The sequence below is a fragment of the Phacochoerus africanus genome, chromosome 8, assembly GCF_016906955.1.
Source record: "Phacochoerus africanus isolate WHEZ1 chromosome 8, ROS_Pafr_v1, whole genome shotgun sequence".
In the NCBI taxonomy this organism is placed as follows: Eukaryota; Metazoa; Chordata; class Mammalia; order Artiodactyla; family Suidae; genus Phacochoerus; species Phacochoerus africanus.
In genome coordinates, this window is record NC_062551.1 from 101,330,132 (window position 1) to 101,352,995 (window position 22,864).

The following is a 22,864-nucleotide window of genomic DNA, read 5'->3' on the forward strand; positions in this document are numbered from 1 at the left end:
CGGCAACGCCAGATCGTTAACCCACTGAGCAAGGGCAGGGACCAAACCCGCAACCTCATGGTTCCTAGTCGGATTCGTTAACCACTGCGCCACGACGGGAACTCCTAGTATAGACTTTTTTAAGAAGATCTGTTTAGAGAGAGAAAAACAGTTTTCCTTCAAAACTGAAGACATAGAACGAGAAGCCAGTGACATAATTTGTCTGGTCATTTCTTTTCCCAGTTACATAAATGGTTTAAATATTACCTCTGAAAAAAACCATATGTTTTTATTAATTTCTTAGGACTCATTTAATTGTTCCTTTTTTACCTGGAGATTGAGACCGTGACTTTTATTAATATCAGATAAGAGAAGGATGGGAAAAATATATTAGCTTATTCCCTAAGCATAAAGATAGCCATGTAATATTTATAGTCATCTGTTACTTTTATTATTCTGCAATTTGAATATAGTAGCAGCTAATAAATTAACTGGCTGAAATCCATGCTCAGCCTATTCATCCCAAAGGAAAACCAGAATTTAGAATCAAGTGGTAGCTAGTTATGCGGACAAATCTGCTTAAGTCCCCAAGTAAAAGTGAGGAGAAAATGAACCTTCTGCTTATTCCATTTGACCTTGTCTGCAGTTCCATTTGTAAAGCATGGAATCTAAGGAATGGTGAATTTCTGGACAGAACTATGGGCTGATCATGAAAGCAGGATGAGTGCTGTAAAGATACCATCTTGATAGAGTAAAGAATTCCACTGAGATGTCCTTATCCATTTAATGTCAACCCATCCTGCAGAACAAATGTCCCCTTCTTAGTCATACCAGAATTTAAGCATTTGAGTCTGAAGAAGGACGCCAACAGCTGACTATGTGCCAGGAACTGGTTAACGTCTTAAAATTACCATCTTATGGGAGTTCCTGCTGTAGCACAGTGGATTAAGAATCCAACTGGAGTGGCTAGGGTCGCTGCAAAGTCACGGGTTCGATCCCAGGCCCAGCTCAGTGGGTTAAAGTATCTGGTGTTGCCACAGCTGCAATGAAGGTCACAGGTGCAACTTGTATTCAATCCCTGGCCTGAGAACTTCCATATACCATGGGTGTGGCCATATCTCTTATGTAAATCTCTCAACACTCTGAGTGTTTCTGATTGGCTCCCTTCCCTTTTTGCTGTAAGGAAGTGGTTTTCAAGGGTGGCTGTTCCTTACACCTGGGGAGCTATTGTAAGTCCTGATAACCTAGGCCACACCCCTAAACAATTAATTAGAACCTCTGAGGGTGGGACTCCAGGGCCAATAAAGTCTCCCCCACTACCACCGCCAGGTGGCAACCATAGGCAGCCAAGATTGACAAGGACTGCTCTTTGAGGTCTACAGGATGCTAGATCTGGAGCATGACTTGAACTTCTGCCTGGATAGAGCAGGTAACCTCCTTCCCTTTATAAACTTCTTCGTCTCTTCTCTGTAAAAACCCATAACTGTGACTGTCTGGGCATTGAATCATCCAACCACCTGCCCTTTCTTGCTGGCATCAAGATTCTTCCCCCACCCACTCCCCACCACTGTCACTCCCCCTTACAAGATTTTAGTCCCGGGGTCTCTCAAGCCATCCTAGAATTGGTCCATAAAAATAGAAAGTCATTGTTCAATTAGAGTGTATTGGGCATTTTGAGCTCAACAAACAGAAACAAAGCATCTCAGTAGAAAACCAAAATTCTGTCACAGGTCACCTGTTCCTCCTAGGCTTACGTAGAATGGGGGGTGGAGACACGAGTCTTCTGGGTGCTCCTCCCCTTGACCTCTGTCTTTGCTGTTTCTGCACCAGGACAGGCTGGCTTCCATCTCAGGACCTTTGTACCTATTGCTCTCTTCTCCCCAGAAGGCTCTTCGTGGTCTTTGGCCACTTGGCCCCCTCACCTCCTTGGAGGCTTTGCCTAAATGGTACCTTCTCAGGGAGGCTTTCCTGATGGCTTTGTTTCACATGGCTTGCTCACCCATATTTCGAGCCTCCCTTTTCCCTTCGGTTGTATTTTTTCTCCATAGAATTTAGCAGTAGGTGACATAATATACATTTCAATTATTTAAGTGTTTCTTATCTGCCTCCCAGGCAGGACTATTTGCATGTTTGTTTTTTTTTTTCACTGCTGCTTCCACAGGGCCCACAACTGGTACAAAATGGATACTCATAACTAGTGAATTAACCCAGTAATATCGTGAGGCAGGTACAGTTTTTATTCTGATTGTATAGATCAGGAAACTGAATCTTTAATCACAAAGTGACCTGTGCAGGAACACTGGCTAGTAAGCAGTAGCAGTAGATCCAAATTCAGTACACAGAGGCTAGGCAGTTAGGTATTAATTACTCTACTACTTTTCCTCTGCGTATTAAGCGGAAGATTCGTCTCCTAACCTTGTAAATGAAGACTAAATTTAGAGGTAGATAAGAAACTGAAGAATATTATATTGCTGGGCTGGGACTGTTTCCATGGCCATTTGACCAAGTGTTATACTTTTATTTAGACAATAAGAATCTAAAATACATTTTAAAAATTCAGCCTGAGATTTCCCTGGTGCCTCAGTGGATTGAGGATCTGGGGTTGTTACTGCTGTGGCTCCAGTCATGGCTGTGGCATTGGTTCTATCCCTGGCCTGGAAACTTCCACATGCCATGGGTGTGGCCAAAAATACAAAAAAAGAAAAAAAATAATAAGCCTGAATGTTGCAAAAGTTCACGAGGTACTGAGGAGGAGACATGCCTGATATGCTCAAGGAATAGCAAAGACCTAGTCCTGTGGGGGGGTGGGTGTTGGGGGGTGATACCTCCTTTGCACAAATCTCTGAGGACAGAGGCCAGTTGGAGAAATTTTTTTCAATTGAAGTATAGTTGATTTACAATTCTGTGTTACTTTCTTTTTCATATTCATTTCCATTATGGTTTATCACAGGAGATTGAGTATAGTTCCCTGTACTAAAGAGTAGAACCTCGTTTTTTATCCATTCTATATAGAAGAGTTTGCATCTGCTAATCCCAAATTCCCAATCTGATCCTCCCCTGGCCCCACCCCTTTGGCAACCATAAGTCTGTTCTCCATGTCTGAGTCTGTTTCTGTTTCATAGATATGTTTGTGTCATATTTTAGATTCCACGTAAAAGTGATATCATGTGGTATTTTTCTTTCTCTTTCTGATTTACTTCACTTAGTATGAGAATCTCTAGGTCCACCCATGTAGCTGCAAATGGCATTATTTTGTTTTTTTGTGGATGAGTAATATTCCATTATACATATATATAGTATATATTATATGTATATACTCTAAAAATATATATGTATATATTACACACACACACACATATATATACACACCACATCTTCTTTGTCTATTCATCTGTTGATGGACATCTAGGTTTTTTCCATATCTTGGCTGTCATGAATAGTGCTGCTATAAACACATGGATGCATGTATCTTTTTGAGTTGTAGTTTTGTCCAGATATATGCCCAGGAGTGGGAGTGCTGGATCACGTAGTAGTTCCATATTTAGTTCTCTGAGGAACCTCCATGTTCTCCACAGTGGCTGTACCAATTTACATTCCCACCAAAAGTGTAGGAGGGTCCCCTTTTCTAGTTGGAGAAATTTTTATTTCAGTTTTTCACTGAGTTACTTACTATGTTGAATGTGAAGCCTTTATGATTGAGAAGACAATTTACCAATGTGCTTTCCGTTTGTACCAAAAAGTAAATCATAACTTTAGCTCAAAAGAACTAAGGATAAATACTTCACAGTTTTTTTTTTTTTTGAAAGAGCTTTAGCAATATTTGGCATCATGATGATAATTTTGATAAAATGTTAAATTCTAAATCAAATTGATGACTTGATTCTATATGTGATCCATACACTAGACAGTTTGCTAAATGTCAGAAATAATATAACACATAGTTTATGTATTTTAGGCTCTTAATGTCAACATGATAGAAGGGCAGTTTCAAAAATTAGCAGGAAAATGAATATAAACAGTTTGGGTCACAGAAAAAGGAATTTGATGTAAATAGATTTGGTAGATATTTCTTTCTAGTATGAATAATGGGAGATTTCATTTGAATTTCAGTTGCCACTTAGGAAAGTGTCATTCTTTTGGAGTGCAGTAGTTCAGACAGCCTCAAGTGTCATGTGTCCAGACACTGTCACAGTGAAGAAATGTTAACTGACAAGCATCAGTCTGTAAGAGGATGAAGAGCTGTACCACACATCAAAAGTGTTCACATTTTTAAAAAAGCCCAGAGGAGACCCATTTAAGCTTCAGTAACATGCTAGCTCAAGGAGAAGAAAATATTTTTAATATCAATATAAGAATGTGTATTTCACTCCAGCAGATGAAATATTCTTTGCCGAAGGACAATCTTAAAGTTTGTCCTCCAAAAATGAAGAAAACTCTCAAATGTAGATCAAGGCTCTACTCTGTTGTAAATCAAGCTGCTAAGCTTTGCAACTGACACAAGGTAGAAGAAGAGAGAATGGCAACCGACATTTTTGAGTTTCTACAAATGCTGGCCCATAAGAAAATAATATTTTCTGATAATGGGGAAGGCTACAGCAAGGAAGAAAAGGAGTTTTGTCCCTAGGTATACTAAAATTTAAAAGATGCAAAGCATTTTCATAGAGATGCTTTAGCGTAACATAAATCCCAGAATTGGAAAAAGGACCAGTACACATTGCAGCATATAAAAAAGTTTAGGAAATAAGTGACAAAAGCACAGCTCCATGATAGCTAAGTGCAAAAATGCAATGGGTAACCCTGAATCAGATCCTGAAACAGGATAAAAAAAACAAAACAAAACAAAACTATGGTCTATAATGGACTTTATTGGAACAATTGTTGAAATTTCTAATATAGCCTGTGGATTAGATAATAATGTATCAACATGAAAATACTTGATTTTTATCATTGTACTGTGGTTACGGAAGAGACTGTCCTTATTTTTAGAAACACACGCTGAGTTATATAGGGAAAAAGAGCATAATATCTGTAATTTACTCTTAAAAAATGGTTAAGAAAAAAGCATCTGTGTGTGTGTCTGTGTGTGTGTGTGTGTGTGTGTGTGTGTAGACAGAGACCGAGAGAGAAAGAGAAGAGGGGAAAGCAAGAGAGAGAGGGAGGCAGAGGGCAAATGATTAAACACATGGGGGAAAATGTTAATTATTGGTAAATCTAGATAGAGGTAAAATGAACATAGGCATTCTTTTTACAAGTTACTAAAAAATAATAAATCAGAAAATTCCCATATATTTAGAAAAAAATAAAATTGATCACACTTGGATTATTAAATAACATGGGTCAGTAATGACGTCATCCGTATTCAGCCCTTCTTCCCCAGTGCGGGACAAAGCTTGACCTGGTCCTCTTTGCCCTGGAAGATGTCTAGAACTTTCTTTTGATTCAACCCTCCCACCTGAAAGAGGGCTGCTAACTCAGCTTTTCTCTTCAGAGGGCAGATGTAACAGAGAAGCCTCAGGGGGCTGTTCCTGAGGATACTGTTTGTCCCTTCTTCTGGAAAGTGAGAACAAACCTCTCCAGAAATTCACTCCACCAAGGGACTCCCCTGGCCCATCGCAACTAAAATGGGCAACAGGAAACATCCATAGCAAAGGCCTGATTCAATCTTGTATCAAAAAAAAAAAACCAGGAGTTCCCATCGTGGCTCAGTGGTTAATGAATCCGACTAGGAACCATGAGGTTGTGGGTTCGATCGCTGGCCTTGCTCAGTGGGTTAAGGATCCAGCGTTGCCATGAGCTGTGGTGTAGGTTGCAGACGCGGCTCGGATCCTGTGTTGGCTGTGGCTCTGGTGTAGGCTGGTGGCTACAGCTCCGATTCGACCCCTAGCCTGGGAACCTCCATATGCCGTGGGAGCGGCCCAAAAAAAAATGGCAAAAAGACAAAAATAAAATAAAATAAAATCTTTACAAAAAAAAAAAAAACCCAAAACAGAAGAGAGGAGTTCCTGACGTGGTGCAGCAGAAACAAATCTGACTAGGAAGCATGAGGTTTCGGGTTTGATCCCTGGCCCTGCTCAGTGGGTTAAGGATCTGGCGTTGCTGTGAGCTGTGGTGTAGGTCGCAGATGCAGCTGGGATCCTGCATTGCTGCGGCTGTGGTGTAGGCCAGCAGCTGGAGTTCTGAATCCACCCCTAGCCTGGGAACCTCCATATGCCACGGGTGCGGCCCTAAAAAGACAAAAAAAAAAAAAAAAAAGAAAACAAAAACAGAAAAGAGAAGTGAATTACCTTGTAAGCAGATCACCCCGCCTTCCAATAAGCTTAACTCTGAAGATAAAGAACTCCCCCATTTCTATTAAAGGAACTTCAGTTTTTTGGTCTCAGTTTTACTACTACTAATTAAGAGATTTTACAATGGCTCGAATGGAAGCTTAATATAATTACAGTTCTTAGAGTAATGTTTTGTGTGTGTGTGTTGTCTTTCTTTTTAGGGCCGCACCCTCGGCAAATGGACATTCCCAGGATAGGGGTCATCAAATTGGAGCTGTAGCCACCGGCCTACACCACAGCCATAGCAACACAGGATCCAAGCCGTGTCTGGGACCTACACCACAGCTTGTGGCAATGCCAGATCCTTAACCCACCAAGCAAGACCAGGGATCAAACCCCCATCCTCATGGATACTAGTTGGGTTTGTTAACCACTGAGCCACAACGGGAACTCCAGAATAATGTTTTATAACTGATTATTTAAATGTGAATTGTATAAATGAACAGCTTCCATTTTATATTTGTAAGTGGTATAATTATAGTATTTTTGTTCTTAGCAAGACCCCTAAAATAATCTAGGAACATCACAACAATATTTTTTTTTAATGTTTTTCTTTTTCTTTCCTTTTTTTTTTTTTTTGGTCTTTTTGCTATTTCTTTGGGCCACTTCTGCGGCATATGGAGGTTCCCAGGCTAGGGGTCTAATCGGAGCTGGAGCCACCGGCCTACGCCAGAGCCACAGCAACGCGGGATCCGAGCCATGTCTGCAACCTACACCACAGCTCACAGAAACGCTGGATCCTTAATCCATTGAGCAAGGCCAGGGATCAAACCCACTAGCTCATGGTTCCTAGTCGGATTCGTTAACCACTGCGCCACGACGGGAACTCCGCAACAATATTTTTAAATTTACAAGATCACTAAAATTACTCAGAAACATAGTAATAATATTTTAGAACTTTTCTTCTAAAATAAGTTTGAGCCTTTTCTCTTTTGGTTTTATTGTTATTACTTAAGTGATTATACAGTGACTCCAATGAAAACTTCACAGGATCATAATTCTTAGGATAATGTTTTCTAAATATATATTCTGTACATGTGAATCCTATCAGTAATTTTCCTTTTTTGATTTCCAGACAGTGTGTAGTATTTTTATTGTTGCTGTTTAACAAGTTCTTCTCAGAGCAATGCCTTGCTTCTTTGCTAATTTAGCAGTTTCCCTCCTTTCATTTCACTGCTGTAGTTAAGTCATCACCAAGTTGCCCAAATGGAACTTTGACCAGAACCATACTTCTTAGGATAGTGTTTGATAAATATATTTCTATTCCAAAGTACACTTCATGAGTAAAGTGTTAACTTTTATTTCTAGATAGTGAAAGGTAGTATTTCAGTTGATGATGGTGTCGAAAATGTTCCCCATAACCTGAACACTGGGAAGAGTTTTACATGAGCAGTCTCGCCATTGGAGGTATTTCAGATTCCAAGGGCTGCATTTACGCTAGTTCTGAGACATATATTTACATAAGTAAATGTGGGTTTAAAAGAAAAGACCCCTGATGGCTCTCGCTGTGCCTAGCATAAAATCCATAGTCCTCACTATGGTCCACAAAGCCCCACATGTGCTGAGCCCTGCTGTTCCACCGACCGATCTCATGCCCACCAGGCTCTGGTCACTCTATCCTCCCACAGAGCCTCCCACAAGCTACCAAGCCCTTCCACCCTTTCATTCATGCTCTTCCCCCTCTGCCTGAAATGCTACCCACTCCCCCCCAAAGATGCCCGTCTTCCCTCATCCTTCTGGTCTCCAGTGTGGTCTTTGGAGACGCTTTCACTGAGGTCTCAGTCAGAAGATGTTGCTCTTGTCCCTCTTTTGCATAGCATTCTAGGCTTTGTAACTTTATTGGTAGTAGCATGATCACAACGTGTAATTGCACAATTATTTCTGCCCTTCTGTTTGTGTGTATCCACACCTCCATATCATGAGGGATCAGATCTATTTCTTAATCATTTACTGCATCCAGTGTTTTCAGAACAGCAAAGGGAGGGTGCTTCTGGCATTTGGTGGGACATTGTTCTTGTGCAGGTGTTCTAGGTTATGCAATAGCAAAGCATAGAACACAATCTCCCAAAGCAAACGTTTCTTACTCACGGGTTTGTGGATGAGCTGTCCCTTGACTGGGCTTGGGTTTCAGGTCAGCTTCGTTCTCTACGGCCTGCTTGTCATTTGAGGGCCCAGGCAGAAGAGGCAGTGGCAAGCTGGGCCCAGTCTCCTCACAAGCCCCAGTAGGAGAGCAGAAAACAGGTTGCTTCTCCAAGAGCCCCTTTTCTGCCTATGTTCCCCTTGTCAGAGGGCCCAAGATCAGTGTGATGGAGAAACGAACTCCACCCAAGTGACCTAACCTTACTAATGTCCCTTAGGGGCCACTCCAGGCCCTGGTACCCCAGCCTCCTGCCACAAGCCGCATATTCCAGGCCTTACAATCCTTGGAAGCAGATACCACTCGGGAGGAGGCTGTGGGCATCCCAGGTGAAGAATCAGGTGTTCCCATCAGAGTTGTGGGATAAAAGTCCCACATAGAGTGACAGCATTCATGGCAGGAGAGGCAGACTTCCTTCAGGGGCCTCAGGTCTGTGCGTTTCAGAAAGGTTCTGACCCCCGTCCCCATCGACCCCACAGTGTGTCCTTATAACTCCCTGTGGAACTGAGTTCTAGGTTGTCACTTATCTGTCAGCCAATGTCTATTGAGGGCCTAATGGATGCCGGGCAGCGCCGGGGGTAGGCCAGTGTGCCAGGTCTGGGTCAGGCCCTTCTGCTGTAGCTTCCCACCCCTCCCTCCTCCATGCCATGGAGTTGCCCCCTTTCCTTTACACTCATCCCTGTAAAGGGAGGGACAGTCAGGCAGAGCCCAGGTGACTTGCATGTAAAACAAATGAAAACGAGGTTGAATTGATGCAAAACCAAGATATCAGGGATCTGTGATTTGAGAAATGCATTCAAGTGCTTGAGGACTCTTCTGAACTGTTTTAATTGGATCAAATAAGTCAAATGCTGGGAAGACTTTACCCAGCCATATGCAAAATGATAGTCTTTACAGAGTAGACAGATAATAAATATATGCAGGATGAGTGTATAAACCTATGCATTTAAGCGGTATGGGAGGAGTTCCTATTGTGGCTCAGCAGGTTAAGAACCAGATATAGTGTCCATGAGGATGCGGGTTCCATCCCTGGCTTCGCTCAGTGGGTTAAGGATCCGTCATTGCCTCATGCTGCAGCATAGGTCACAGACAAGGCTTGGACCCCGCATTGCTGTGGCTGTTGTGCAGGCTGGCAGCTGCAACTCTGATTTAACCCCTAGCCCAGACATTTCCATATGCTGCAGGTGCAGCTCTAAAAGAGAAAAGAAAGTGGTATAGGAGAAGGAAGGAATGGAAGCAGACCATGGACTGTAACTAAAAGCTGGCTATGTCCACACACGGCTAAATGAAATGACAACTTTATTGCTTGATAGCATAATCTTATGATATAGTACTATTGTTATCCCTCCCCAAAACACAAAACACAGACAGGATTGAAATGTAATCTTAAAAGCTCTGTAAGAACAAACAGACCCAATGTGGTGGCAGAGGGAATGCAGCCACCTAGGTAGCAAGCATGAGCTTGAACTTGGTGGTTCCACTTCTGCCTCTGCTACTTAAATGCCCTATCCACGGAGACTTGGCAGGTCACTTAACATTTACCTGAGCATCATTCCATTTAATCTTCACAACTCACTGTTCTTATCAGAGAATAACAAGTCAAGTCTAAGGAAGTTATACGATGTACTCAATATTTGAATTGAGTATGACTCTAGAACTGGTTTATTCTATCCTGCTGTGTTCAGTAGACCTACTAACCCCTATGCTTTTGTGAATCTCAAAAAGGATGTGTATAAAAAGCACCTTTCAAAATGTTGAAACCAACCTCAATTAGTACTACAAAATCACCTCAGACCATATAGAATTCCTTTGGAATTTAACACAATCATAATTTCTTAAAGGCATAGTATATACCTGTTACAAGCATTATCTCATTATCTCATGTAATTATCACATAAGCCCACGGGGACCGTTCTGCCTGCTATAATTTTTAGATGTAAGTGACCAGTGTATTTGCGAAACGCTGTTAAGAGCAAGTGTGATAAAGTAGCTTGAGCGACTCTGTAGAGCTGCGGTGCTCTCTAGCTTGCTGTATGCAGGTGGGCAGAAAAGGCAGGAGTAGGAGGGAGTTCCCAGGTCCCACGCCAGGCAAAGTTCTTCACCTCGTCAGAGGGGACGCGAAGAGGCTTCACGAGCAGTGTAATCATTGCTTTAGCTGAACAGGGATGTAGGAACACCGCTAAGTTACTAGAGCTACAAATGAAACCGAGTCCAGGCTCCCCAGCTGCCGGGATGGGCTACAGCCTCCAGCCTCTGTGAATTTTCCCTGCGAGCGCCCGGGAACAAGCAGGAGTGTGGGCGCGCCTTGGCTGGATCCAAAGCTTTAGGGGTAATCCTTTTCTCCTGTGGGACTTGGGTCGCCTCTTACACTCCAAATGGAAGACGCCGCTTTTTGCATTTGTTCTGCAAACGTTTACCGAGCGCCTACCACTCCTCGATACGCAAAATGAGGCAGCGATACCGGCTAAGACCCAGCGCCCGAGAGCACGCGTCTCTCTGTCGCCCGTGCGCGCGGAAGGGAGGGTGCCCGGGGCGTCCCAGGCGAGCCCCGCAGCCGCGGCGCCGGGTCTGCGCGCGCCCGACGGTGGCACTGCCCACGCACATGCACACGCACGGGAGCGCCGGTCTCCCGCGTCCCCGGTGCCGTGCCGGCGCCTGGCGCGGGCGGGAGCTCGGGAGTCCGAGTGGGAGGCGGGAGCTGCAAGCGGGGCGGGTGCCCGCGAGCAGCGCTCGTGCATTTGCTCCTCGGCTCCCGGAGCCCCGCCCAGGCCCCGCCCACCTCTTCTCCCGCGCGCGGGCTCCGCGCGCCCCAAGCCGCGCGCGTGCGCGCGCGTGCGCAGGCCAGAACCCTTCGGGGGCGGCCCCGTAGACTTCAACGAAAGCGTCGCAAGGTCCCGGATTAACCCTTTCCCTGCTCGCCCATTTAGAGGCCCGGTCGGGTTCCGTGCCTGCGCAAGCCGGCCGCGCGCCTTCCCCCTGGCCCGCACCGCGCATGCACGGGAAGGGGGGGGTGCCGGTGGGGGTGTTCACGGCCGGCTAGACATTCTGTGCTCGTGCAGGAGGAGGGCTGCTACCATCAGGGACGTGCACGATTCCCCCCACCCCGCCCCCTCCCCAAACTCCAAAAAAAAAAAAAATCCAAAACACACTGCCACCCACCGTGCCCCCGCGCCCCGCGTCCATCCCGTCCCCGGCCTGCGTGCAGTGAGCGCGGGGAGCCCACGGCGAGTGTCTGTGGCTGTGCCAGGCTGCAGGTAAGCGCGGGCCGGGGGTGCGGAAGGGGCCCGGGCCGGCCGCGAGGCGGGCGCGGGGGCGCGGGGGCAGCCGGTTGCTGGCGCGGCGGGGCTGCCCGGAAGAAGCGCGTTCTCGCTGAGCTCTGGAGCACTAGTCAGCTCCAGGATGTGCGGTTGGCCCCGGCGGCGCGGCGCGAGCGGGGTCGGGCGTGGGGCCGGGGCGCTCCGGAGACCGCGCAGGCCGGCGAGCGGGTTTGGGCAGCGGCCGGGAGGCGGCGGCGGCAGCCCCGCGCGCGCGCTCACCGAGCCTCGGCGGCGGAGTTCATGGCCGCCCCCGCTCGCTGCGCCGCAGTGCACCGCGGTGGGGGTGGGGACGGCCCGGAGCCCGGCGCCGAGCGCGGCCCGCCGGGCGCCGCCCCTCCGCGCCGCGGGGCCCGCCGCGCCGCCCCCAGCCTCCCTTGGAGGAGGGGGCCGGGACCCCCGCGCTCGCACTCCCGGGAGCGCCCGCAGAGCTCGGGAAGCCGGCCGCGCGCCGCCCCCGCCCCCGGCCGCGGGAGGGCGGGGGAGGGCCCGGCGCGAGCCAGCCGGGGAGTGCGCGGGGCGCGAGCTCCGGGCTCGCGGGCGGAGCGGGGCGCGGCGCGGGGCTGCGGATCCCGGCCGCATGCCCGCTCCCGCTCCTGCTCCCTGCCGCGGGGGCCGCCGTGGGTCCTCCCTGTCGCTCTCGGAGCCGCAGCCGTAGCCTGCGCTGAAAGCCTGAATCTGAAAGGGAAAGCGGCCCTTTCACCTCCCCGCTCCCCGGCCGGGAGCTTTTGTTCGGGAAGGAATGCAAATGGCTTTATCCTGTCCCCCACCTCCCGAGCCGAAAGAGAGGGGAGCGAGGCTTGGAGAGGCTCTGGAGGCGCCTTGGCTCTTTAGCTCCGTTCCCTGCTTCCTCCCCATCCTGAAGTTGCGAGCTTTCAACCGGGAAGTGGTGCCGCCGCCATTGTCGCAGCGGCCCCGGGGTCGGGGAGGCGGCCGCCGCCACTTATGTAAGTTCGGCTTTGCAGGAGCCCAGCGCCGGCTGTTTGTAGAATCGCAATAAAGAGGCAGCGTCGTCCTGGAGGTGTGGTTGGGGCTTACATCTTTCTCTCCACGTATAGGCAATGGGTATCTTTCAGTTTGACTCACCTGAAATTTGCAATGGGAACATGTCAACAGAAAAAAAATGATCCTCAGAGATCTTGAAAGAGAGGAAGCCAAATAACACACTCCCCCGCCCCCCCCCCCAAAAAAGCCCCAGCACGCTCAAATGTTGCCATGGGTACTGTACCGCCACTCCAGTGCCTGGTCCATGCACTTTTATCCCACAAGCCCTAGGGAGAGCTGCTGGCCGCATCTGTAGGAAGTGACCTGGTAGGAAGGTTTCACCTGGCTGACTTCCCTTGGGGGTGTCTACGGCTGGGGTGCATCCAGGAAACAGGCAGAGCTGGAAGCATCCTTAGAAATAATTTAGCCCAGTCCTCACACCTGGCAGATAAGAAAACAGCCTGCTACTTGAGGCAGCTAATTGGTGTTCTTGCTTTTCTGTGCAGGTAACTCTGGAGGGATTTCAGGAATTTCAGGACTTTGGTCCTGCCACACTAAAGTTTATGTGATCACCGTTCAGTAAAGGAGACTTCATGTTTTTCAGGATGTTGGTCTCCAGGATGCTTCCCCTCTGGTGAAAGTTCTTCGCATAAAGCTAGAATTGTTTGAGCTCCACTTTAGGGATAGAGGCAGAAACACCTGGATTTCTCAAATGTGGGCTTAAAGACCAGTGTACCTTAAGTGATGTGTTATACGTCATACAGAAGTGTGGAAAGAAGAAAGCAGCCACTGTTCCTCCTCCAGTGTTAACTGTTAGGTGTTCAACTTTGTTTATTAAAAAAAAAAAATACACACAAACACAGACTCTATAGGAGCCTAGAGAAAAATGTGGAAGGTATCCAGCAGGAAATGATGGGGGTAGGGGGCACTTACTGACTTTTACTCTGTGTAGCAATCAGCATCCTTACAAATAGGGATGTGGACTTTGTGAGGGGCAATTCCTCAGTGGTTCTCCAAGCCATCCTTCCCATTCCGGGTGTGCACCACTCCCCCACCTCCAGGCTGCAAGTGCTACAGCTCTTACCTGTTCTTCATATCTGTTCAGAGCTGGACCCGATGCTGCCAGCCACCCTCTTCTCTGTTCCCAACCTGAAAATGTGTACAGGTGCCAGTGGCAGGACAAGAAAGGAAAGTTTATTTTTTTAAATCAATTCTTGAAAACATTCTTGTTTAGAATTTGGGATGGAGGAAGAGCCAACCTTACTCTTGTGTGTCCTTTTCTCTTGTAGGACCGGCGTGCCCCTGATCAGAGTTATTCTGATCTGAAGAATTTGGTGTTTAAAGCATTAAGATAATAGCCTGAGTTGTTCATGGTAACTATAACTTTGGATATTAAGCCTTGAAAATATAGTTTGGTATTATCTTGAAAAGTGCTCCCTCTCTCAATTATGTCTTAGCACTTCTGTTTCCTTAGCGGAGATATTTATTTCCTCATATTTATACTTAGTTGAATAAAGAAAACCAATGTTTTTGAAAAGAAAACATACAACACATTATTTTTTAAAAAGATCACTTATTTAACAGATGCGTTTCGTGCCACTTTGAAAGTTCTTTTACTTGTCACATACTTGTAGCATTTGTCAGGTGCATCCGTGTTGATGACACTTTGATTTGGATGGCAAATAGATTGACATCCAGAGGGAATGAAGCTGCCCGTCGTTGACTTCCCCAATGTCATCTGATTCCCGAGGGTCATAGTAAACCTGAACCCTCGTTCGGAAGTGGCCCAAAACCAGTGTGGAAAAACTAGAAGACAACACTGAACGGAATATTCTGGCACTGATATCCCTCTCTAGTTCTGCAGCAGTGGTTTGTCTTCCGGCAAGGAAGTAGCATGCTGAGAGCTGCTAGTTATTTTACTGAACCCTCCTCTACATGAGAGTAGAGTAGACACAGCAGCCACACCAATCCATAGGACTGGTGGATTCTTACCGGAAACCTGTTTCATAAACCTTGAAGCTGAGTTATTTGTCCTTGCTTCTAATAGTTGTCAGGAAGCATGGGTTCCGGAGTTAGACTGCCTCGATTTGAACCTCGACACGCCACTCGATAACTAGATTGCCGAGCAGGTTCCTCAGCTCATCTGTACAATTGAGGGGTAGTGATACCTGTGTGTCTCAAGGTCATTGCGTTTGTGGAGATCTGAAAAGGAAACCACGTAGTACAAGGCCAGGCATGCTCAGTAGAAGCTGCTGTTAGAATAACAGATGTAGGCAGATGCTCAGGACACTGAAGATAAGAGAAGGAACAATATGGAAATCACTGAGTCGGGATCCGCCTTTTCTACTCACATTCTTGAACCACTCCCGACAGTGACTTTCTGAAATTATTAGGGACCTGAAATTGATCAGAAAATGAAAGTCTCCCTGTGTTTTCTGTAAGGAAAAGTATTGTTCCTAATTACCAAAGTTTCTTTTTAAACATTTTTTGTAGGAGTTTTTCATCAGTATGTCTGAAACCATTAAATATAATGACGATGATCATAAAACTCTGTTTCTGAAAACGCTAAATGAACAGCGCCTGGAAGGAGAATTTTGCGACATCGCGATCGTGGTTGAGGATGTGAAGTTCAGAGCACACAGGTGTGTCCTTGCCGCGTGCAGCACCTACTTTAAAAAGCTTTTCAAGAAGCTTGAGGTCGATAGCTCTTCAGTAATAGAGATAGATTTTCTTCGTTCTGATATATTTGAAGAGGTCCTGAATTACATGTACACAGCAAAGATTTCTGTAAAAAAAGAAGATGTTAACTTAATGATGTCGTCAGGTCAGATTCTTGGTATCCGCTTTTTGGATAAACTCTGCTCTCAGAAGCGGGATGTGTCTAGTCCGGATGAGAACAACGGCCAGTCCAAGAGCAAGTACTGCCTCAAGATCAATCGCCCCATTGGAGATACTGCTGACGCTCAGGACGACGACGTGGAGGAGATCGGAGACCAGGATGACAGCCCTTCCGACGACACGGTAGAAGGCACCCCCCCAAGTCAGGAGGACGGCAAGTCACCCACGACGACGCTCCGGGTCCAGGAGGCGATCCTGAAAGAACTGGGGAGCGAGGAGGTGCGGAAAGTCAATTGCTACGGCCAGGAAGTAGAATCCATGGAGACCCCCGAGTCCAAGGATCTGGGGTCCCAGACCCCGCAAGCCTTAACCTTTAATGATGGAATGAGCGAGGTGAAGGACGAACAGACCCCCGGCTGGACCACAGCCGCCAGTGACATGAAGTTCGAGTACTTGCTCTATGGCCACCACCGGGAGCAGATCGCCTGCCAGGCCTGCGGGAAGACCTTCTCCGACGAGGGCCGGTTGAGGAAGCACGAGAAGCTGCACACGGCCGACCGGCCCTTCGTCTGCGAGATGTGCACCAAGGGCTTCACCACGCAGGCCCACCTGAAGGAGCACCTGAAGATCCACACGGGCTACAAGCCCTACAGCTGTGAGGTGTGCGGCAAGTCGTTCATCCGCGCCCCGGACTTGAAGAAGCACGAGCGGGTCCACAGCAACGAGAGGCCCTTCGCCTGCCACATGTGCGACAAGGCCTTCAAACACAAGTCGCACCTCAAGGACCATGAGCGCAGGCACCGGGGCGAGAAGCCCTTCGTGTGCGGCTCCTGCACCAAGGCCTTCGCCAAGGCGTCCGATCTGAAACGGCACGAGAACAATATGCACAGCGAGCGGAAGCAGGTCACCCCCAGCGCCATCCAGAGCGAGACGGAGCAGCTGCAGGCAGCGGCCATGGCCGCGGAGGCCGAGCAGCAGCTGGAGACCATTGCCTGCAGCTGAGGCGGCAGGGATGCTAGGCCCGCCCCGCCACATCCCGCCTCCTGCCTCCGGGCGCAGGAACGCCAGCCGCTGCGGTCGGTGCGAACTTGCCGAGCATCGCACTCGCAGGACTTAAGGCTGTGCCTGGTTGTGTGTTTTTAAAACTTTGCAAGGAAATTCCGCTCCTTGGTTCTGACCACACAGTTTCACTGTCCGGTCTGGTGTCCAGTATTAATGTTGCCAGTAAGCACCAACCCCCGCCCCCCCGTCCTCTTTTTTATTTCTGATTGTCATTTGCGGACTCCCGTGTCCCGTTCAGAAGTGAGAGACTTCTATCCCTTTTTCTTAAATTCCCCTTTACGCTTGTTGCACCAGTGCGTGCACTGCACAGAGTGATAATCAAGTAAATTGATTTCCTGATCATCACCATTCTGTGTGACTTAGGGTCACATTGGCATTTTCTAAGAACTTTGGGCAAAGTACTTGGTGTAGACGCAGAAAATACTGGTGGGTGGTTGACCAGGAACCCTGCCTATTCATGAAAACAAGTGCTGGAAATGCAGAATGGTCTCAGATTTCTATATTTGGTTTGTTACTTTTCTATCACTGTTTTTCATGGGTTTTGTGGACAAATAATGGTTGTTTGCAGAAGTGTTTCTTCATCCCTTTTGATTGCCCATACCTACTCCAGACATGTCGTCACACGTCCCCAAGGCTGAGCATACCCACAGGCATGTGGGTGGTCTGAGGGCTGAGTTTTTTTCATTCCTCTTATTTTGGGCATTGCCAGTCTGCAGCCGCTGGGGTTGGTGGGATGGACCAGTGGTGAGAGGGTTAGAAAGGGGAGTGTCAGAATCTGGCTCTCAGAGACCAGGTTTGCACATTTGCAACAATTCCAGGATTTCCTAGATCAGAATGATTCCTAAGTGATTTTGAAATTGGGTTTTTATTTAGGATCAAAATTAGGACAAGAACGGGTATGCCTCTTTGGATACATTTGTGTAGCCTAAAAGAATGCAATCCAGCTTTGGGGCTCTCCGTAGCACGTGATTTATCCATAAAGGAGATGCAATGTCCTTCCTTAAATTAACACGTTTAAAATCTTTTAAGTGTGTAAATAGTACAGAAGCGTTGGTCTTGTGTATCTCAAGTACAAGTAGACAGCTGCACTTTTTTTTTGCACATTGGATTAAAGTAACTTCCATCAGCAACAAACATCAGTCTGTTTTTAACCAATATTAAAGATTGTCAGACCAAATGTTCATGTTCTTGAAGTATATTTCCTCACTGGTTACAGTTTTAAGTAGAAGTTGACTGCCTTTTCATAGCCGTAAACAGAATTATAAGTGCTGTTCCAATTCTGGTGTAAGAAATTTCTTTTTGAACATTTTTTTAAGGAATATATTGAAATACCAACAATAGTTTGCATTTTATGTTCTGTAATAAAATAATAGTCAGTTATTTGGAATGTACCATTTTAGAAAGATGTCCATTTTATAAATTTATTTTCAGTTGCTAGGATTTTTTTTTTTAACCATACATTAAAGTCATGTCATTTCCTAGCTCGTTGCATTAACACCTGTAATTATTACTGTGAGGGAAATGTTATTTTTTAAATTGGTGTATATGTTTTGCCCAGGATTGTAGGATAAAGATGTTACCTTTTTAAGACACTTATTTATTGGTAAATGTTTAATTTAGTTTAAAATTAATTTAATTTCTTTTCTTAAAAGTTGATTATTTTGTCCTAAAAGTAGTCCTGTCACTGTGTGTTTATATACTATTAGTAGAAGGGGAACCAGTGGCTGTTCCAAGGCTGTTTTAACCAAAGCAAAGGAAACGTAATTGAACATCTTGTTGATAGCTACTTCAACAAATCATTCTGGGGGCCTTCGTTTTTTGTATATAAAAGAAAATATACTTCTATCATTCTTGTTTTCATTTTTTTTCCTAGCAGCCTTTTTCACACACCCAAGTTTCTACCAAAGTGCGCTTTCTGTACTATTCCGGTCATGGTTTTACAGAGTTGCAGGTTCACCGTGTGCATTAGTCCTCATTGAAATCTAATCACCATCCTGGTGGTTACCACAAGAGAGAGAGCTTAATTTTCAGCACTTTACTGGCATCATGTGAAAGTCTATCATCTGTCCTGTTTTGCATGAGAAATGTATTTGTGTTGTAATTTCTGCCACCAGTACTGGGTTCCTCCGTGTTAGGGGTGCATGTTTTCATTGTGTTCTTGGCAATAGCGAGGTCATGATGTGGCAGCTTTCTGGTCTCCTCATCATTAAGCCTGCCTGTCTTCCCACCCGGCTGGCCTTCGTGTCCCCTGGATGACGAAGCCTTTGTGACCAGCCGTTCAAGGGGACCTCCCACCCTCCCATGACAGCGGGATCATTCTGGAATGTGCTTACACTGAATCTGCATTGTGAGAGGGAAGGACATTCTAATGCCAACATTACTACCTTTTTATATAAAAACCACCGGCTTTTTTCCTGTTTATCCAGAGAGAATGTCTGCAAACTTTATTTTAGGTTTTGTGCTAACTTGCATCACATTGGCAAGGATTGAGGAAGGGAATTTTGGGAAGTCTAAAATTTAGGCAGCCTGCCTGCTAATTAACTTGATCACAAGTTTAGAAATTACAGAGGTCACCATCAAGTGAGGAAAAAGAGAAAAGACGGTGATGAGAGAGTGAAGCAAGTTGATGTAGTGTCCAGTTTGATGCCTTATGTCATGGAAGGTTATCTGTAACTTAGTCATTGGGAACCTGAAATTCATTCTCCTGGTAACGCTGTTAGCAGTGATTAGTTGCCAGGGCAGCTGTAAAGGTGTAATAGAACTAGGACAGTAAGGCTTCCAGTCTTGAGTTCTGAGTTAAGGGTTAAAGAGCTGAGGATTCCTGGAAAGAGAAGGGGGAGACCAACTCTCACTTGTCTCTCTGCCCTTCCCCACCGGATGGATGGGAGACAAAACACCTGGCTGGAGGCAAGGTAACCGTGGAAAACCGTCCTAGTGAGACATGAGCACCTACATTTCCTTTCCTCTCTGCTGTTTTTTTTTTTTTTTGGCTTTTTAGGGCAGCACCTGCAGAATATCGAAGTTCGCAGGCTGGGAGTCAAATCGGAGCCCCAGCTGCCGACCAGTCACAGCAATGTGGGATCCAAGCCGTGTCTGCAACCTACGCTACAGCTCAGAGCAACTCTGGATCCATAACCGAGCAAGGCCAGGGATCAAACCCACATCCTCATGGATCCTAGTCAGGTTTGTTAACCGCTGAGTCACGAAGGGAAAACTCCTCTGCTTCCTTCTAATACTTAACCAGAATGTGTGAGCACTTGAGTGATGGGGACTCTCTATTCCTATCCTGGATGAACCATGCTCCACTCCCATCCTGAGACTGCTGACTGCTCCTTCTGCCTTGAGTTCTGTCTCCATTTTCGTAAGTGGGCACTTTCTCCTGCTTGGAACTATTCAAAATACATTTAATCCTACTTGACCAAACTTGATATATGTAAATATACACTTTTGGCGGGGGGGGGGGGAGGGCGCGGGGGGGCGCGCACCCATGTCACATGGAGGTTCCCAGGCTAGGAGTTGAATTGGAGCTACAGCTGTCAGCGTACACCACAGCCACAGCAATGCAGGATCTGAGCCGCATCTTCCACCTACACCACAACTCACAGCAATACCAGATCCTTAACCCATTAAGCAAGGCCAGGGATCGAACCCAAAACCTTATGGTTCCTAGTCGGATTCATTTCCACTGCGCCACAAGGGGAACTCCAAAGATGGTGTAGCCTTAATTCAACATGTGTTAACCATTGTGCCTGAAGCCCTGGGCTGAATCCTGAGATACAAAGGTGAAGAGATTTGGCCCCAGGCCAGTAGAGTAGCCTTTTCAGGGTCTTGTCTTAAGCATTCTTTAAAAAAAGGAAGATGATGCCCATGATTCCTTAAAGGGCACCATACTGATCTTATCTCGAGGGCACTGGGTGTAATTTATCCGGATTGTGACAGATTTCAGCTGTTGTATGATTTCATGATCTCTTCCAGAGATTCTCCCAATTACCTGTATTCACATAAATCTCTTTGGTATAGCAGGGAGGGAACATGATTTAGTGGAAAACATTTTGAAGCCAAATTTGAGTTGGATCCTGGTTTTACTTATCAGTGATAAATTTAGGCAAGTTCTGGCGATTCCGTTTTGGCTCAGCAGGTTACAAACCCAACTAATATCTAAGAGGATGCAGGGTCCATCCTTGGCCTTGCTCAGTGGATTAAGAATCTGGCATTGCCATGAGCTGTGGTCACAGCTGAGGCTTGGATCCTGCATCACTGTGGCTGTGGCATAGACCAGTAGCTGCAGCTCCCATTAGACCCCTAGCCTGGGAACTTCCATATGCTGCAAGTGTGGCCCTTTAAAAAAAAAAGAAGAAGAAAATGTAGGCAAATTCTTAGCTACCTTGAGCCTTAGTTTCATCTTTTCTAAAATAATGGTGGGGATTTCTTCTTCTGGTCTGCTGTGAAGATAACTGATAATCAGTACGCACCTACCACTTTTTTTTTTTTTTTTTAATGGCTGCACCTGCTGCATATGGAAGTTTCCAGGCCAGGGATTGAATCCAAGCTACGGCTTGTCAACTACACTGCAGCTGCAGCAATGCCAGATCCTTTAATCCACTGCTCGGGGCCAGGGATTGAAATTGCACCTTGACAGCACAGGTTCTTAACCCACTGTGCCACAGCAGGAACTCCACATACCTACTACTTTTGAGGTGCACTGTAAATGTTCCCTTCTTCTTAAAAGGTGTTCTCAATCGAGAAGCAGAAGCAAAATTGAATTTCCTTTGACTTTGATATCTGTCAATCATTGGCCCCAAGCTTTAACCTAGACCTCATTTAGTCTTCTTAACTGGCTATAACTACCGAAGCTGTGTTTATCCTGGAATTTCTGTAGTCTTCAACCAGTTCCCAACTGTGTTTTCATGAACCCTTGTGTTCCTCTTAGAGTTGTCTTTGGCTTTGTCTTTTTTTGTCACCTTCCATCCTTTAAGGCAGTCGTTGGAGGGCAGTCAGGTGCAAACCCTAGCCTCTGGATGGCTTCCTGCTATGCTTTGGGAATATCTGTGATGGCAGAGTCAGAATTGCAATTTTGAGAGCTGGCTTGAGTTTCATCTCTGAAATCATGCATTTGGGGGGGGGGATATGTTTACATTTGCCTTTTACACCTGACCTTTCCCTGTCTGGTTTGTATGAATTTCAGAATGATCTGTCACTTCTCCTCAAGGGGGCTTACACTGCTGCTCAAGAATTCTGATTTTCCTTTAGTTCCAGAATACCAGTTTACTGAATCACTTTGCTCTTTTTTTGGGGGGGGCGGTATTTCCTTCCGTCTTACTATAAAAAGTACTTTCTATAGAGTAAGATTCAAGTGTGTCAGTCAACAAAGTCTTCCTGAGTGTGTGTGTGTGTGTGTGGAATTGGACTAGTTGTTGGTGGCACAGCAGCGAACAGGACTGACAACATTCCCGCCTCGTGGAGTTTATGGTCCAGGATGGAGTTAAATGATGGACTTTTCCAAGTTTTACCAAAATTGACAAAGATATACAAAAGATCATAAAGTTGAAAAATGCTTTAAAAATTCTACTGTGACCGGTATTTCAATGTAGTTCACAAAATAGACTTTAGAAAGTCATTCAGCATTTTTAATACATAGTCATGAAATCTAGTAGTACCAAAAGAAATATTTTCCAATGACTTTTTTGAATGTATACTGAGAAAATATATCTGCTCAATATTTCCATTTTCATAGAATGACTTTGAGTTTCTCTCATTGGCACTGGTCTTGGAAACAGGAGTATGAAATGAGACTATGGTTTATTTCTTTAAAATAATGGATCCTGTTGTGGCTCAGTGGCAAGGAATCCAACTAGTATCCATGGGGACGCAGGTTTGATTCCTGGCCTCGCTCAGTAGGTTAAAGATCTGCTGTTGCCATGGGCTGTGGTGTAGGTTGCAGATGTAGCTCTGATTCAACCTCTAGCCTAGGAACTTCCATATGCCACAGATGCGGCCCTAAAAAGACAAAATAATAATAATAATAGATCCTGTCATCAGGAAAAGGCACTGATGTAAAGAAAACTAAAAGAGTAAATGAATGATAACCTGATTTTCCCAAGCATTGAACAAGGATATTAATAACTTGGAAGGTCTAAAGGAAAGGCCTCGGTACAGGGTAGCCAACTGAAATTCAGCACGTGATCCCGTAGAGCCCACAGATTCAGGTAGGACAGCAAGTAAGC

At 46.0% G+C, this 22,864-nt stretch overlaps 1 protein-coding gene across 2 annotated transcripts; it reads left to right on the top strand.

Annotated features, from left to right (window-relative positions):
* The first annotated feature begins 11,556 nt into the window (after nucleotides 1-11,556).
* On the top strand, nucleotides 11,557-18,488 carry ZBTB14 (zinc finger and BTB domain containing 14). 2 transcript variants are annotated; one of them, XM_047793781.1, is made up of 3 exons: nucleotides 11,557-11,696; nucleotides 14,030-14,113; nucleotides 15,234-18,488. In XM_047793781.1, the coding sequence occupies exons 2-3, from the start codon at nucleotides 14,111-14,113 to the stop codon at nucleotides 16,578-16,580; spliced, it is 1,350 nt and encodes a 449-aa protein (XP_047649737.1). In that variant the 5' UTR covers nucleotides 11,557-11,696; nucleotides 14,030-14,110; the 3' UTR covers nucleotides 16,581-18,488. The 2 variants fall into 2 exon arrangements, with proteins under 2 accessions (XP_047649737.1, XP_047649738.1); XM_047793782.1 differs by lacking the exon at nucleotides 11,557-11,696 and adding an exon at nucleotides 12,625-12,703.
* Nucleotides 18,489-22,864: the final 4,376 nt, after the last annotated feature.